The following is a 17,629-nucleotide window of genomic DNA, read 5'->3' as shown; positions in this document are numbered from 1 at the left end:
CATTCAGTACAAATTACAACAGTGGAGCACTCGCCACCCAGCGGTTAAGCACTGTATTACATGCAATTACAAAAGTGGAGCACTCGCCACCCAGTGGTTAAGCACTGTATTACATGCCGTAGCATATCCTTCGTTGAAGAATACCACGGTATTCCACAAGTCCATGGCGCGACTCAGAGGCCTGCACGCCACAAGTCCATGGCGCGACTCACGCCACGAGCAACAAAATAGCTGGGCAGTTCTGTAATTGATTGCTATTTTTAAAACCTAAAATTTGAATACACTTATATTGTGCGCTCCTTATTTTTTCCGAGAACATTTGGCTACAGGCCGATTTAGATGGAAGCAACATTTGGAAGTGACTATGGGCCTGATTCATTACCGATAGCAACTGCAATTACTCATGCATCGCAGTGCGTGTGCGCGAAGGCTCCAAGCGATCGGACTGTGATCTGTGACTGCGCAGACCCATCACAGAGTGCTTGACAGGAGGCGTGCTAGTGCGCTTGAACGCTGTTACTGGGGAGTGCATAAATTAGCCACTGCGATGTCATACGCAGATTGGCCTTTCACTGCATGCAATGATTTGCAATTTCTGAGTAAGGTCAGACCTTGTGCAAGTGTGCATGAGGCTCTGATGGTACTCGATGTTACCGATGGTTTCGCAGACTCGCTATGTATTACGGATGTGTGGAAGGGGAAGTGGGCATCCTTATGTTAGGCTGCAACGGCATTGCGATAGCAATCATTACCATAATTTTGCAATTGGACTGTGTGCGTAATCGCAGCTGCGATCACAATAACAATCCGTAATGAATCAGGCCCTATATTTCAACATATTAAGACTGCAAATGTTATTGGGACACAAGTGGATACATTGCGCAGTACTGTTGTTTCCTTTATAAATATATATATATATATATATATATATTCAGAAGCACATAAGCGGCACTCCGGAGACTCTCATAACGGGTGCAAACAGTGGTGTTTTTATTCGACGTTTCGGGGTTCTGTGACCCCTTCCTCAGGAACACACATAATAACAAATGCATAAAAACAGTGACTTTAAATACCTTGCTCATTGTGTCCATTGTGCTGTCACCCCCTGCATTCCACCGGCGCTCAGACTGCACACTTCCGGTCGCGGCATCCAAGAACCGGAAGTGACGTCATCCAGCACCCGACTGGTTGCCAGGGGGACACTATAAACAAACCAAACAGATTTCAATAAATACACTTCATTCAAATAACTTTAAAACAGACATGTGATAATAAGAATTAATACCTATACTAGTCCCAAACATAAAATACAAATATAAAGTGCTTACAAATGTCAAAGTATAAAAACTTTATACGTAATTAATTATCGCCATCTTCTGGTGAAAAAAAGAAACTGCGTGTAAGACCTGAGAACAGACCTCAGGAACAGATAAATGCAGCACAATTCTGTGTTAGAAGATCTACTGTGTTAAAACATTTTTTATATATATAAAATCTTTATGCAAAATGACAAACATCGTCAATATAGGATAAATATAAATAAAATATAATGTATAGAATATGGACAGTTTTAGTACTTCCTCGAGTGCATAGTATTTAGCTTATGGCATAACATATTACATACAATCTGAAAAATTGTTATATGCTTAAATAGTTGATATAAACTTTAATACAATATAATATAAATTTCCAAACAATTTATTCCCATCTTTTACTCTCATCACTGGGAAATATACCGGGACCCTAATCTCCCCCCGGTATACGTTTATTAAGCCGGCGGCCATAATACCGACTGCTGGCTTCACGACTCCTCAATCCCGGCTAGGGTTACATGACAGGCGTCTACAATCTAGACGCCAGCCATTACCCCTACGCCGGGAGACCGGCACAAGGCATCCCGATCGAAGGGATGCTGGGCACCGCGAGCGGACAGCCGCGCGGGGGGGGGGGGAGGCTTAGGTTTAGGACTCCCGGGGGAGACTTAGGGTTAGGCACCCTCCGGGAGGGTTAGGTTTGCTGCTCCTCCATCCTCTGAAGCATATAGAGGGTTGAGTTCCACCGTGTCACGACCTCTTGCTTCAGGTGATGGCGGGGCAGGTTCAAGAGTGTTTGCTGGCACTCCATTCTTCGGCACAAAGTCGCTAAATGGCGAAAGTGGCCAGAAATTTTTCGGGCCACCCAAAGCGTCTCCTGCACACCCCTGTCGTTTTTCAGAAAATTCTGCACCACCAAATTTATTGTGTGAGCAAAACATGGGACGTGCTGGAATTTGATGTAATGCCCGCACAATATTGGTGGCGTTGTCAGATATCACAAATCCCCAGGAGAGTCTAAGTGGGGTGAGCCACTGGGCGATGATTTCCCTCAGTTTCTCTAAGAGGTTGTCGGCGGTGTGCCTCTTACTGAAACCGGTGATACACAGCGTAGCCTGCCTTGGAACGAGCTGGTGTTTCTAAGATGCTGCTACTGGTGACGCTGCTGTTGTTGCTGCGTAAGGTGATACATCTACCCAGTGGGCTATCACAGTCATATAGTCCTTAGTCTGCCCTGTTCCACTTGTCCACATGTCCATGTTTAAGTGGACATTGGGTACAACCGCATTTTTTAGGAGGACACTTTTTCTGACATTTCTGTACAGTCTCGGTATCGCCTGCCTAGTGAAGTGGAATCTAGACGGGATTTGGAACCGGGGACACACTACCTCCATCAATAGTCTAAATCCCACTGCACTAATGGCGGATACCGGATGCACGTCTAACACCAACATAACAGTCAAGGCCTCAGTTATACATTTTGCTTCAGGATGACTGCTGTCGTACTTCATCGTCCTCGCTAAGGACTGTTGGAGGGTCAATTGTTTAGTAAAAGTAGTGGTGTTCCTACTTCCTCTCTGGGATGATGAATGACTCCCAGCAGCAACAGCAGCAGCGGCAGCAGTAGGCGTAGCAATGCAGGATCCTCCGGAGGAATCCCGGATTGTAGAGTCTGTCATGCCAGTGACATGGCCTGCAGGACTACTTCCGATCCTGACTAAGGAGGAAATTGACGAGGAGGGAGTTGACGGTGTGGTTTGCAGGCACTTGGATACAACAGGACAAAGGGATTTAGGTGTCCCTGGACTGCTTATGGTCTTGGCCAAAGTTTCTGAACTTGACAGTAAATTTTTATGAACGCGCTGCAGGTGACGTATAAGGGAGGATGTTCCTAGGTGGTTAACGTCCCTACCCCTACTTATTTCACCTTTACATATGGTACATATGGCAAGACAGTTGTCCGGATTTGGATAGAAATATTGCCAGACCAAAGAGGTTGAATTTTTGGTCTTCTGCCCAGGCATGACCGTGATGGGCTTTTTCATCCAACGGACAACAACTGTCTCCCCCAGAGCCTGATTTAAACAAACCACATCACCATCAGAATCCTCCTCGCCAACTTCCTCCTCAGCGCCAGCTACACCAGTATCCTCATCCAATTTGCATATCAGCAAGTGGACTGTGGCTGCTCCTTTCAGCACTTGCAGAGGGTGTGCAAATGGTGGAAAGAGTCACCTCTTCCCGTCCAGTGCTGGGAAGGTCAGGCATCGCAACGCCACCACACTTGGACTCTCCTTGGGGATTTGCGATATCTTCTTAGAACGCACAGTTCTTTGCTGTGCTTTTGCCAGCTTAACTCGTTTGATTTTTGTAGTGGAGGAGGGCTTCCATCGTCATGTGAAGCTGAACCACTAGTCATGAACATAGGGAAAGACCTTAGCCGTTCCTTGCCACTCCGTGTCATAAATGGCATATTGCCAAGTTTACGTTTCTCCTCAGTTGATTTAAATATTTTTTTTAAGGTCATTTTCCTGAACTTTGTCATTTGGGATTTTATATGCCCTCTACTATGACATTGGGCATCGACCTTGGCAGATGATGTTGATGGCATTTTATCGTCTATGTCATGACTAGTGGCAGCAGCTTCAGCACTAGGAGGAAGTGGTTCTTGATCTTTCCCTATTTTATTTTTAGGGCAAAAAGTTTGGGCCTCCATTTATATTATATTGATATATACGTGCGGCTAAGGCGCACACAAACACAGAAAAGAAGAATTTTTTAATTTTTTTGGAGTGCACTTTGGGGGTTACACCACCCTTTAAGAGATGAGCCAGTCGGCCCTTTACTTATGGGACACAGGCGCACGCTTGGTGCTGCTCCTTTGTTGATGCACGTGCAACCACAGTGCACACAATTCACAAACACAGAAAATAAGTTTTTATATTGTTTGGAGTGCACTTTGGGGGTTACAGCACCCTTTAACGGACAAGCCAGATGGCCCTTGATTTATGACACAGGCGCACGCTTGGTGCTACTTTGTTGATGCACGTGCGGCTATAGCACACACAATTCACAAACACAGAAAAAATTATTTTTTTATTTGTTTGGAGTGCACTTTGGGGGTTACACCACCCTCCAACAGATGAGCCAGCCGGCCCTTTACTTATGACACAGTCGCATGCTTGGCGCTACTTTGTTGATGCACTTTGGGGGAGCACCCCTGATGGACAGATCACCCCCTGGACAACACTACAGCACCCCTTTAGGACTACAGCCTTTATGGGACACTGCACAACACAGTCCAGCCAGCCCCTATAGACTTTGGAGTGGACACAGCCCCTATGGACAACTGACTGCACAACACAGCCCAGCCAGCCCCTATGACAGCAGCACAACACAGCCCACCCAGCCCCTATGGACAACAGCAGCACAACACAGTCCAGTCAGCCCCTATGGACTGAGTGGACACAGCCCCTATGGACAACAGTAGCACAATACAGTCCAGCCAGCCCTAGCTCCCACCCTCCCTATTCACTGACCATAGCCGGAGTGAAAAATGGCGCTGACGCGGGGACCTTTTAAAGAATCCAAAGCCCGTGAAACCCGGAAGGCGGGATGATGACGTTTTGCCTTGATTTGAGATCCGAGTCAGGCGGGAAAACCTGAGCCGGACTCGGTTCCCGACTCGGATCGGGGGGGCTCGGGGGGGTTCAGATTTCAGAAATCCGAACCGCTCATCCCTTATATATATATATATCTCCCAACCAGGGCCGGTTCTCCCGTTACGCATGGTACGCAGCTGCATAAGGCGCCACATAGTGAAGAGCACCTCAGCTGCGTTCCATGCGGGTCGCGGGCAGACTGTGTCTCTGTGACACAGCTGCACTGCATGTGAACTCCGTCCGGTCAGCGCTACACAGAACAAACACACAGCCGCCGGCGCCGGCAGCTGTGTGTTTGCTTTAGCAGCTGATGAGAGTCGGACAGACTCTCATCGGCTGCTGCTGCTCCCACTGCCAGAGCCGCACATCTTCCGGCTCCCGCAGTGGGTAATGGGAGTGATGTCATGACGTCACTCCCATAATGCAAAGTGGCGGACGGAGGAGCTGATATCGGCGGCGAGACCAGGAGCAGGAGCTGGTTTCAGGCAAGTGGTTTTTTATTTTATTTTTTATTACGTCTCTACTGCAGGCGGGGGGAGGTGGATTAATACTGGGGGCACCACAAGGGGGGGCTACTACTGGGGGCACTACAGGGGGGACTACTACTGGGGGCACTACAAGGGGGGATTACTACTGGGGGCACTACAAGGGGGGATTACTACTGGGGGCACTACAAGGGGGGCTACTACTGGGGGCACTACAAGAGTGGGGACTGCTACTAGGGGCACTGTATAAAGGGCACTGCATAGGGGGTACCACTACTGGGGGCACTGCATATGGGGGGGAGTACTACTGGGGCACTATATAAGGGGCTTACTACTGGGGGCACTGCACAGGGGGGCCACTACCGGTGGCACTGTAAGAGGGGCACTTCATAGGGGGACTACTACTGGGGGCACTATATAAGGGGGGCACAAGGGGCACTGCACAATGGGGACCACTACCGGTGGCACTGTAAAAGGGGCACTGCATAGGGGGTACCACTATTGGGGGCACTGCATAGGGGGACTACTACTGGGGGCACTATATAAGGGGAATACTACTGGGGGCACTGCACAGGGGGTACCACTACTGGGGACACTGCATAGGTGGACTACTACTGGGGACACTATATAAGGGGAATACTATTGGGGGCACAAGGGGCACTGCACAGGGGGGACCACTACCGGTGGCATTGTAAAAGGGGCACTGCATAGGGGGCGCCAAAAAATATGCTCGCTTACCAAAAAATTTGGGCTAGGGCCGGCCCTGCTCCCAACTGACCCAGCACTCTCCTTCCAGCAAATGAAGCAGGTGTGGCACTCAGCGGACTTAGTAAATAAACAGATCCACGCAGAAGTTACTGCAACGCTTCGGGATTTATTCTCCCTTCATCAGGCTACATCATACAAACACATAAATACAAAAGCTTACCTTAAATACCATCCGTCCACTCTCCAGTTCGTCTGTCCCCGCCATCCACCTCCCGCGCCGCATGCAGGACTTCCGGTAAAGCCCGGTGACGCCCCCATGATCAGCTGACCGGATGGTAACCACGGCGACCAGACGCCTGCAGAGTGACAATCAATCTGTGAAAAATAAACAAATATAAAAAATAAACAATACGGGATAAAAATCTGGGACACACATAGCTAGAACAATATGTAGGACCGGTGAATGTCAAAATGCATAACTATACATAGAAAAATACATGTGCTAAGACATTTGGAATATACGCATAAGAACATATATATCTATCCAAATCAAAGGGAGCCATGGCAAAATGTCTGGAGGATTTAAAAGTGAAATCTGAAAACATATAATTACAATAAGGGAGCCCATAACTGGCCAAGTACATAATTATAAATAGTTATAAATAGACATTCAAGTTCAACTGGTCATTAAGGCCCCTGGGCTTTACTGTATCAAGTGTATGAATCCACGGTCTCCAAGTGCAATAATCTCTTGTGTCGATCTCCTCCTCTACCATCGTCGGCGACATGATCAATAATCATATGTCGGAAACTAGACATGTTATGTTGTACTCCGCAAAATGTCGGGCAATGGGTTGATCAATTCCTTTGTCATTGATGGCTGATCTTATGGCGGATCTATGGAGAGCCATTCTCTCTTTAAACGGGCGTCTGGTTTTGCCCACATAACAGTGTCCACAGGGGCATTTAACTAAATATATTACATAGGAGGGTGCGCTCGCCCTATGGGTGTAATGCTGGAGTAATAGTATGTCGTGGTCTTTTGTGTTCGATGTTGTGTGTGGAGTGATGGGGTGTAGGGAGGGAAGGGGGTCTAATGGACTGGAGGTGGTGGGTGAGGAAATGAAGACAGAGGCAGAAATGGGGGCCAAAAGGTTTATTGGAAAAAAACAGTACCAATCCTGTTCGGTCCCAGGCACCCAGGTGGGGTGAGCGATCCACTTGGGGGTGTGTGTGGGTGGCGACTGGGGAGGTGAGTGGACCCTTTTAGGGGGCTCCTTTCCGTGCAGTTCAATAGACCGACACGTTACCCCTGCTGGACCTTTGGTCAACAGTCTTAGGATGTCTCGGGGGGAGGGGAGTGGTGGGTTGGCAGCGGGTCTGGCAGTTGTGGATGTACACCCTGGCGGCGTCCCGCGCAGGGGTATAAGTCTTGGAGTCACTTACCTACCGGTAGGATTTGTTGGTGAAAAAGGCTTGGGCTGCTGGTAGCTGGTGTTAGAGTTTCCTTTTGCAGATGCGGTGTTGGATGGCTGCTGCGGTGTCAGCGGTTGGAGGAAGCTCTGTGTGTGGTAGTAGCTTGCTGGTGCACTGTGGGGCTTGGTGCACCGCATTGCTGGCATTCTGTTCCCGCTGCCTGGTGGGTGCCTGTTGGTGTGGATCGCTTAGGGATTGCTGCTGGACGAACAGCTGTGAGTGGAGTTGGTGTTGGTTGCTCCCAGGGGGCGGTGCGTGGTCGCCTGGGTCTAGCAGGCGGAGTGGTGATCAAGAGGGGTGCGCAGGGCTTTGCTAGGTGTGATGCCCAGTGCGGCCCTGCGGGTAGTGGGTAGAGAGGGTTCTGGAAGCAGCAAGGCTCGACCGAGTTCTCCGCTGGAATGAAGAGCTCTGGTGTAAGCTGGCTGTGGTGTCAGAATGTAGGGGGTGTCCGACGTGTTTCGGCAGGGGCTCTGCCTTCTTCAAGGAGGTAAGAAGTGTGGCTATGCATGTGTGAGGTTTAATGTGGAACTTCCGGGTTCTGTGTTTGTCAGGTAGTGGAGATGACCAATCAGGGCTAAGAGTGGGTGTGGCCCATGTATCTGATAGGTCGTGGGTGATTGTGCGAGGCTAAGCCTGTGGTTGGGTGATAACGTCACATGGTTTGGGCAGCCAATGGTGTGCTGCGCTGCTGTGGGTGTGTTAGCTGGGGCTCATGTCTGGTTGTATATGTGACTGATATGGGGATTGTGACCGGCTGTGGATGGTCAGCGGCGGTCATGTGGTGTCGGCAGCCAATCTTGTGCTCTGCTGGTGTGGGTGTGTATGCTGGGGCTGGTGTGCTTTAATGTATTATGCGGCTGCTATTGGGATCGAGACCGGGTGCGGTTGGTTGGAGGTGGTCACGAGGTGCTGGCAGCCAATCTTGTGCAGGGTTTCCGTATGTTTACATGGATTGAGGTGACAGCTGGCTCTGGCGTGCGTTGGGCGGAGGAGGTATGCGGAAAGGTGACTGAGTGTTTTGTGCTGTGTGGAGGATTTAATGAGTGGGCAGGGGCATGTGGCGAGTAGGGTGGGGATCAGGGGCACCAGGGTGTGTAAGGCAATTATTGTGGAGGTGGGGATGTGAAACCGCATTGTCGTGGTAGTTTAGTCCCGTGGTGCGGGCGGCCAAACATGCGCTGTGATAGGCTGGGTGTGTGTGTGGGGGTGATTATGAGGGTGATGGTTGGTGGCTCGGGTGACCGAAGGGGTCCGGGGAGGTGTGGATGGGCATATCTCCGGGGATGGTGGCTAGGTGATCGGGCAGGGGGAGATGGAATAAGACTGGTGCGTGTGGCATGTGTCAAGCTGGCAGTGCTGTAGTGGACATTCCTGTTATGTGTATAATGGTGTCTAGATGATGGCCGCGTGTGGTGGGAGGGTGGGTGTAGTGGTTAGTATCGCTAACCTGTATGATGTGTGGAATGCCAGGGTTGTGTAAGTATATATGTGGTGTGGCCAAGTGGTTAAATCGACTGACACGGGGAAGTGTGTGTTAACGTGTGGCGAGGAGGAGTAAGGTTGGTGTGTTGACTAATAGGTTCTTATAGGGGTATTCAATATGGGTGCGATAACATCGTTTTTGCGTTAATATCGGAGGTATGATGTCATTATCGCAGGTTTTAGTTTTACACCGTATTCAATTTCAAAGTTTTATCGCAGTTTTGAAAAGTCTTTGATAAAAAACGGGGATAAGTTTTCACCATTGAATAGGTGTCGAAAAAAAGTGCAGAATTGGGGTTTAGGGGTGCAGGCTTAAAAAAAATAGCCTGCACCCCTGGGACTGACATTTAAAAAAGAACTGTGTCAAAAAAAGTTTTAAAAAAAAATAGGGACACCCCAAAAAATTAATTTAAAATATGAAAAAAAAAAATGGGAAAAAATTGTTTAACAACAGGGAAATAGGTTCAGGGCTATTCTGCATGTATGCGGCAGATGTTTTCTAGAATAGAATTATAGCGGCAGGTGCACAAATGCAGAATTTTTAAAAACTTACTTTCGGGACATAAAAATATGCTAGTACCCATTTTCATGTACCCCAAATTTGATGGGACCACTTAAAAAAATGAAAAAAATAACCTAAGTGCTCTTCTGCATCACTTCTTCAATGTCGGAAAAAAAACACCTGCTGCGGCTATTTAAATCCCCGACTTTCAATTAAAGGCTAAAACGGGGGTACCCATAGTGATGCCCCATGTTTTTACTACTTTAGGGGGGTCTTACAATTTTTTTAAGGAAAAATTCGTAACTTTACGCAAATCCAACTTCGGAGTTTCCCGTTTTCGTTAATTTTATATTGAATACGGGTATAAGCGGGAGCGCGCCCGATACTTTAACGCAGGTAAAAACTCTGATATGAAACGTTAACTTCGACAGTGAAGTTAACGTTTCATATTGAATACCCCTCATAGTGCGTGGAATGTGTTTGGTGCAGTAGTGTGTAAATTGTCGTGTTGTGGAGAGGGGGGGGGAAGGGGTGCCGTCTTTGGGTGGTGTGGTCACTATAGCGGCAGTCAGGAATGTGTGTGGGGGCTGGGATAAAGTGTAGCATGAGGGAGGGTAGAGGGCAGGTATGTGTTCATGTTATGGACCGGTGATGTGTGACAGACAAGAGCCATAGCAACATAGAGAAGCGGGGGGCGGGGTGTGTCTTAAATGTTATATAGATTGTAAGCTCCACTGGGGCAGGGACGGATGTGAATGGGCAAATATTCTCTGTAAAGCGCTGCGGAATATGTGTGCGCTATATAAATAACTGTTAATAATAATAATAAAATGTGTGTGGCAGTGGGGTGTAATAGGTGCTTAATGTGCTGGGCGATGAGGTGATGGGGACGGGGGTGGCTCGGATGAGGTCGTGGCTAGGTGTATAAGTGTGAGAGCCGCTGTCTGTTGTGTCGGGGGGAGTCCGTTTGGGATGTTGGTGGGGGTTTTGGAATGGGTGGTGCGGTCGATATAAGGGGTATGGGGGTGGTGGTGATCAAGGTGTCAGGGTGTGTATGTGTTAGGGCAGGGTTGGTTGGGGAAGGGGATGTCAAGGTAACGGTGATGTGGGGGGTGAATGGGGATCACTGATTCTGGGTGTCAGCATTTGAAGGTGGGTATGGCTTGATGGGGGCGGTAGGGGGAGGTGGTAGATGAGGGGGGGTGGGTAGTGGAGGGGGGTTGGATGGTCAGAGGGTGGAAGGTCGGATTGTCTTGACAATTGAAGAGGTTAAGTACGAGGGGTTGCGTGGGGATCGGTGTTGTTAATGTGTCAAGTATATGGTGGCCGTGTTCATTTGGAGATGACTGATTTAATCTCGTTATCGATGTTTAGTCCTTTGGGTGCTAGTGTTTTGAGGGTGAAGATCCACCGGAGTTCCTCCTTGTTTAGGATCTTGGTGTGGTCCCCTCCCCTCCAGTTTTTCTTGATGTGTTTAATGCCTGTGAATCTGATGCCCGTCGTGTTGCTATGGTGGTGTTCTTGGAAGTGTATCGGTATGCTGTGGTTGTCTGTCTGTTTCGTGATGTTTCTGAGGTGTTCTTGGATCCTGGTTTTAAGTGGTCTGGTGGTTCTGCCGATGTATTGTTGGTTGCAGGGGCATTGTATAAGATATATGATGTTCGTGGTGTTGCATGTTATGTGTTCCTGTATTTTGTATGTTTCTCCTGTCTGTGTTAATGTGAATGATGTGGTGGGTCTGGTGCTGCGATATTTCAAGGTGGTACAGTTGGTGCACGTACTGCAGTGGAAAAAACCTTGTGTGGGTCTAGAGTTGTCCAGGGTAGTTTGTGAATGTTGCAGGGGTGGGATGTGATTGCGTACCAGTTGGTTCTGTATGTTGGGAGTTTTCCTGTAGATGACTTTTGATTTGCTGGGTAAGATGTCGATGAGTTGTTCGTCTTGTAGTAGTAGGTGCCAATGTTTGTTCACGATGTGTTTTATGCTGTTTGCGTGTGTGTTGTATTGCGTGATAAATGGGATGTTGTTCTGTATATCTTGTGGTTTTTGTTTGTAGTCAAGAAGTGGCTGTCTGTCTTCTTTACCTATTTGTATGAGGGTGCATTTTAACTTGTCTGGTTTGTTTGCTTTGTCCAAAAATTGTTTTTTGAGTGTGTTGGCTTGTTCCTTGTAGTCTGTGAGTCTTGTGCAGTTGCGTCTAATGCATTTGAATTGTCCTGTGGGGATATTGTCAAGCCAGGTGGGGTGGTGACCACTGGTGGATAGGATGTAGCTGTTGACGTCCACTGGTTTTTGGTAGGTTCTGGTATGTACAGTATCTGTTGGTTTTCAATGAAGACTTCCAAGTCGAGGATGTGGACTTATGTCTGGCTGTAGTGTGTCGTGAAATGGAGGTTTCTATCATTGTCATTGATGTACTTGATGAAGTCAAGTAATGTGTTGAGGGGGCCTTTCCAGATGCAGAGGACGTCATCGATGTACCTCATCCATAGGACCAAGTTCGCGTCCCAGCCATGGCCCGTCCATATGTGGGAGTCTTCCCAGCTACTCATGAACAGGTTCGCATAGCTGGGTGCGAACTTCGTCCCCATGGCGGTGCCCGTCCTCTGCAGGAAAAACTCCCCATTGAACCAGAAATAGTTATGTGAAAGGATGTAGTCAATGCCTTGTAGAATGAAGGATAATTGGTCTGGTTCCAGTGAATCATCGTGTTTGAGGTGTTCATTGATGTTGTCGAGTGATGTAACATTGCTGGTGACCAGCCAGTGGTCATCACCCCATGTTATGTTGTCAAGGATTTTGAGTACATGGGTGGTGTCCTGGAGGTGTGATCGTTGGCGTTTGACATGCGGTTGCAGGAAATGGTCGATGTATTGTGAGAGGTTGCTTGATATGGAATTGATGCCGGATATGATTGGTCTACCTGGTGAATTGGTGATGCTTTTGTGTATTTTCGGGAGATAGTAGAAAACTGGAATGATGGGGTTGGGGTTGTATATGAAGTTGTATTCATGTTTGTTCAAGATACCTTTGTCTAGTCCGTTTTGGAGTATGTGTTTGAGTGTCATGTTAAAGTTATGTGTGGGATCTGTCCTGAGGGTCTCGTATGTGTTTGTGTCTTGAAGTATGCATAGGGATTCTGTGATGTAATCGGTTTTGTTCAAGAGTACTATTCCCCCTCCCTTATCAGCTGGTTTAATTATGAGGTTGGTGTCAGTTTTGAGTTCTTTGAGTGCGCTGCGTTCACCTGCCATGAGGTTAGGGTTGCGGTGTTTGATTCGGGTGTCAAGTATGTTCATGTCTTCCGTTACCATGTGTTCGAAGGTGTTGATGAAATGTCCTTTAAGATGGCTGGGTAAGAATTTGGAAGGTGGTCTTAGTGTTGTGTGCTTGAATTGGTCAGGGTTGGTTTCTGAGGTGGTTTTGTTGGATAGGAAGTACTTTTTTAAGGTTAGTTTGCGGACAAATCTGTTGATGTCTAGGTAGGTTTCGAATTTGTTAAGGTGGTTGTTGGGTGCGAACTTGAGGCCTTTGTTGAGGAGAGTGATGTCTTTTGGTGTGAGAATGCGTGAGCTGAGGTTGAAGATGCCTTTGTTGTCGGGTGTTGGGGGGTCGGTGGGTGTTTGGGATCTGGTCGGGTGTCCGCCTCTGCATCCACGTCTCGTTGGTCTAGTTTTCTCTTTATGCTGTGTGGGTGTTTGATTAGTGATGGTGATAGGCAGGTGCGGCTGCCTGCCTCCAAATCTAAAAAATTATTGGACCATTGTTCTTCTGTGTTTGTGGGTGTACATCTTGCTGGTGGTGAGGTGGTGGTGAGGTGTGTTGATAGTGTGTGTTTTGGATTGTCCTGTGTGGTGGTGAGTGCAGAGGTGTCTCTGAGAGTGTTGCCCTTGTCTCAGGGAGTTTCTGGCTAGGTCTTCATATTGTTCAGAGTCCGATGGGTCTTCTATCTCGTGTATGCTGAAGGATGTGTCTATATCGGAGTCTAGTTCCTGGACGTCTGTGTAGTCTATGTGTGTAGGTTGGACCAACCACAACAACCCCAACCACAAACCCACCATCAAAAACCACGGGAACAAGACACAGACAGACACACAATCACAACCAAAACACAACCCCCGAACAGGGCGCGCACAAGGACGCAGCACCAACCCCCCGGATACACCCATCTACAAGAAATTGGATCTTACCTACCAACAATATATGTCCAAAGTCCACAAGAACCACAACCCGACAAACACCCAACCTACAGGTGGGAGGCACTTATAGAAAAAAGTGGGAGGCACATAAAGAAACCGTTGTAATTCCTACACCGTTCACCTGATTTGGATGTAATTACCCTCAAATTAAATCTGAAAGTCTGCAGTTAAAGCACACCTTGTTTGTTTCATTTCAAAGCCATTGTGGTGGTGAATAAAGGCCAAAATATGAACATTCTGTCAATGTCCCAATATTTATGCACCTGACTGTATATGTATATATTAGAGATGAGCAGGCTCGGATTTCAGAGATCCAAGCCCACCCGAACCCGGCTCGGATGTTCCCGTCTTACTCGGATCTCTCAAATCGAGGCAAAGCCATAGAGACGAAATCTTGCGGTTTGCGACCACACGACGGACGCCATTTCACTCCGGCTGTGGAGACTGAACAGGGAGGGTGGGTAGTGTAGGGCTGGGAAAGGTGCTGGTGCTGTCTGCTGTGTCCTGGGCTGATATATATATATATGTTATTAAAAATCATATAGATGGTGCTCCATAGTGCATAAAAACGTTTTAATAGTAAAATCCACATGCAACATTAACCCTAAAGGTAATGCTCGTACCGGAGGAACACTAAAAACGCTCCCTTCATTATACACACAACAACACATTAACACATGAGGAAGAAATGGTAACTGCAGCACATAAGGTATGCAGTAACCAGTTATCTCCATAACGAATTAACCCTTCAGAGACGTTCTAGGGATGTCACTAGTACATGTGGATTTTACCTATTTATACACACACACACACACACAAGCATTGGTGCTAACTACACAACTAAGGGACTCGTGAAGTGGCTGATAGTGTCCAAAAAAAAATATCGTGGACTTGTATTTCATTTCCTATACAGCTTTTATTGTTGCTAGTGCAGTTTCTACTTATTGTGTGGAAAAATATGTACAGTATATGAGGAAGATCTCCGGTTGGAGATTGAAACATTGAAAGGGAATAAAATGACCTGGTGTTAATTTGTATACACTTTAAATCTCTTCAGTGTCGCTCAGAGTACATTACTGTATGTATGTATGTATGTATGTATGCATGTGTGTGTGTGTGTATATATATATATATATACATATTATTTATACACTCACACACATACACACTAGTACTGTGCATCTATACACAGTTGATCCATATTGAAAACATTAATTGATTTTCAAGAATAGCAAAACGTAACAGTATTTTCAAAATATATAATTGTTATACCTCTAGGTGGTGCTAGTGAATCAAAGATTGTTCCTGCAGAACCTTCATTTTTTACTTTATCTAATCTGAAGGAAAGTGCCACTTACAATATCTATGTATCATCCATGATCGGAAACCGAGAGGGAAGTCCAGTTCTTCTTACAGCAAAAACGTGTGAGTTAGCAAGAAAATTTATTTGATAATACTCTGTGTTTTACAAACTCATATACAATTAAATGTGTTTATATTGCCTTACATTGAAGCAAGACTGGGCATTAAAAAGCAGAAAGAGGTAAGACCATACTAGAAACCTGCTTCAACTCAAAAAAATTATATTTTATATGTAAAACCTGTTGTGAAATCCAGTAAAAATCAGTTCTTGAGGAATATTAAAAAAATGTATTTCATAAAAAAAAAGTTACATTTCACTTTTAAACTGTGTGTTTTTGTTTCTTGGCTAGTGAACTCTATCTTATATGTAAAATGATTAGTTTAGTTAATTTTTATTAGTGTTTTATTTTAAACATCATTTCTAAAACATTTTGTCGCATAAAGGAATGGGCGCTGGGGAATGTGAACCATTGATAAAACAAGTATTATTGTAATACAGGTAACAAATAGTGGCTAAATACCTCTTTTTTTTCTATAGTATGATCATCATAAACTTATTTATTTTGAAGTTGTCTAGGACATAGTTTGCTGATTATTCCAAATTTACTCCTAATTTAATCAACTAGAAGGGGAAAATAAATTAATAATTTTTGTAACATATATGATTATATTTTTAACAAAATTTTCTGTATTCCTGACTTTGTGATATTTCACGAATTTCTTTTCCTGTACTCCTAATTTTTCATTTGTCTTAGTAATGTGTGAGTCAGGAAGAGAGATGTTATTCCAATACTGTTTTGTAGCACATTTCTTCTAAATGTAAAGTAGAACGTCAGTGGTGAAAGTCTCGTACTCCAAGTTACTTCCTCACATATAAGACTATCTACAACTCTTATCATACAGCTCTGGACACAAACAAACATATTTCCAATCTCTAATCTCTGCTCAAGCCTCTAACCCCAAGCAACTTTTTAATTCATTTATACTGCTTTTTACCCCTCCCTCACCCAAGCCACCTGCTACTATCTGTGCACAAGATGGTGCTTCCTATTTCAAGGACAAGATTGAAAAGATCCTAAATGAAATGGTATGCTCTTCCTCAGCTAATGACTTGCTCAATTACCTACCTGAACCTTCTGGCACATTCTCTTCATTTGACCCCACAAATGAAGATGAAGCATCTACACTCTTCTCATCCTCCTACTCTATTACCTCTCATCTAGATCCTATACCCTCACATATCAGTAGAGCTCTGTCTCCAGTGCTCATCCCAACCCTAACTAAAATCTGTAATCTCTCTCTCTGTCTCTACTGGCATCTTTCCATCACTGTTCAAACATGCGATGATTACTCCCATTCTGAAAAAAACTAAATTCTGACCCTAACACTCTCTCAAATTACCGTCCTATCTCCCAGCTCCCATGCCTCTCCAATCTACTTGAGAGACATGTCTACACCCGTCGCACACACTTTCTTAACTCACACATCTTATTGGACCCACTTCAGTCCGGCTTTCATTCCCACCACTCCACAGAGACAGCACTAACTAAGGTAGTAAATGATCTGGTCACTGCCAAGGCTAAAGGCCATTACTAACTCCTAATTCTTCTAGATCTCTCTGCTGCTTTTGACACTGTTGACCACTTTCTTCTCATACAAACACTACAATCCCTAGGTCTTAAGGACAAAGCTCTGTCTTGATTCTCTTCCTACCTATCTGATCCCTCTTTTACTGTTTGTTTTTCTGATTTTGCCTCCGCTTCGCTACCTCTATCAGTTGGAGTACCGCAAGGCTCTGTTTTAGGTCCTCTGCAATCTATACCACCTCTCTTCGCAAACTAATCCGCTCTTTTGGATTTCAGTACCATCTGTATGTGGATGATACTCAAATCTACCTATCCTCCCCAGATTTATCACCGTCTGTATTGGTCTGTGTCACTGAATATCTTTCTGCCTTTTCATCTTGGATGTCATCTCGCCACCAGAAACTTAATATTTCTAAAACAGAATTAATTATATTTCCACTGGCCAATAACAGTTACCAACCTAATCTCTCGATCACTGTTGCTCACTGTTGATAACTCGACTATCCACCCAGGCCCCATAAGCTCGCTGCCTAGGTGTTATACTTCACTCTGAACTGTCCTTTGTTTCCCACATTCAATCTGTCTCAAAATACATACATCTAAAAAACATATCCAAAATTCGACCATATCTCACACAAGACACTGCCAAAACTCTAATCCATGCGCTCATTATTTCCCGCATTGACTATTGCAATAGTCTCCTTACTGGTCTTCCCAAAAACAGGCTACAGCCATTACAATCCGTTATGAATGCAGCTGCGAGGTTTATCTTCCTTGCCAAATGTTCATCTTCTGCTTCCCCACTCTGTCAGTCCCTCCATTGGTTGCCGGTTTTCTACCGTATTCAATATAAA

The 17,629-nt window shown here is 45.9% G+C and overlaps 1 protein-coding gene across 3 annotated transcripts in view; it reads left to right on the top strand.

Annotated features, from left to right (window-relative positions):
* Positions 1–17,629, top strand: part of LOC148529144 (uncharacterized) — a 486,130-nt gene that overhangs the window by 119,780 nt on the left and 348,721 nt on the right. For all 3 annotated transcript variants that reach the window (XM_088468693.1, XM_088468692.1, XM_088468691.1), the window contains exon 18: positions 15,106–15,252. In XM_088468693.1, coding sequence (XP_088324819.1) covers positions 15,106–15,252 — 147 coding nt within the window. The remainder of the gene's footprint in view (positions 1–15,105; positions 15,253–17,629) is intronic.

The sequence above is a fragment of the Taudactylus pleione genome, unplaced genomic scaffold (genome assembly GCF_031769625.1).
Source record: "Taudactylus pleione unplaced genomic scaffold, aTauple2 ptg000086l, whole genome shotgun sequence".
Lineage (NCBI taxonomy): Eukaryota > Metazoa > Chordata > Amphibia > Anura > Myobatrachidae > Taudactylus > Taudactylus pleione.
Note: the sequence above shows the minus strand (reverse complement) of the source record. Positions and strands in the feature narration are given on the sequence as shown.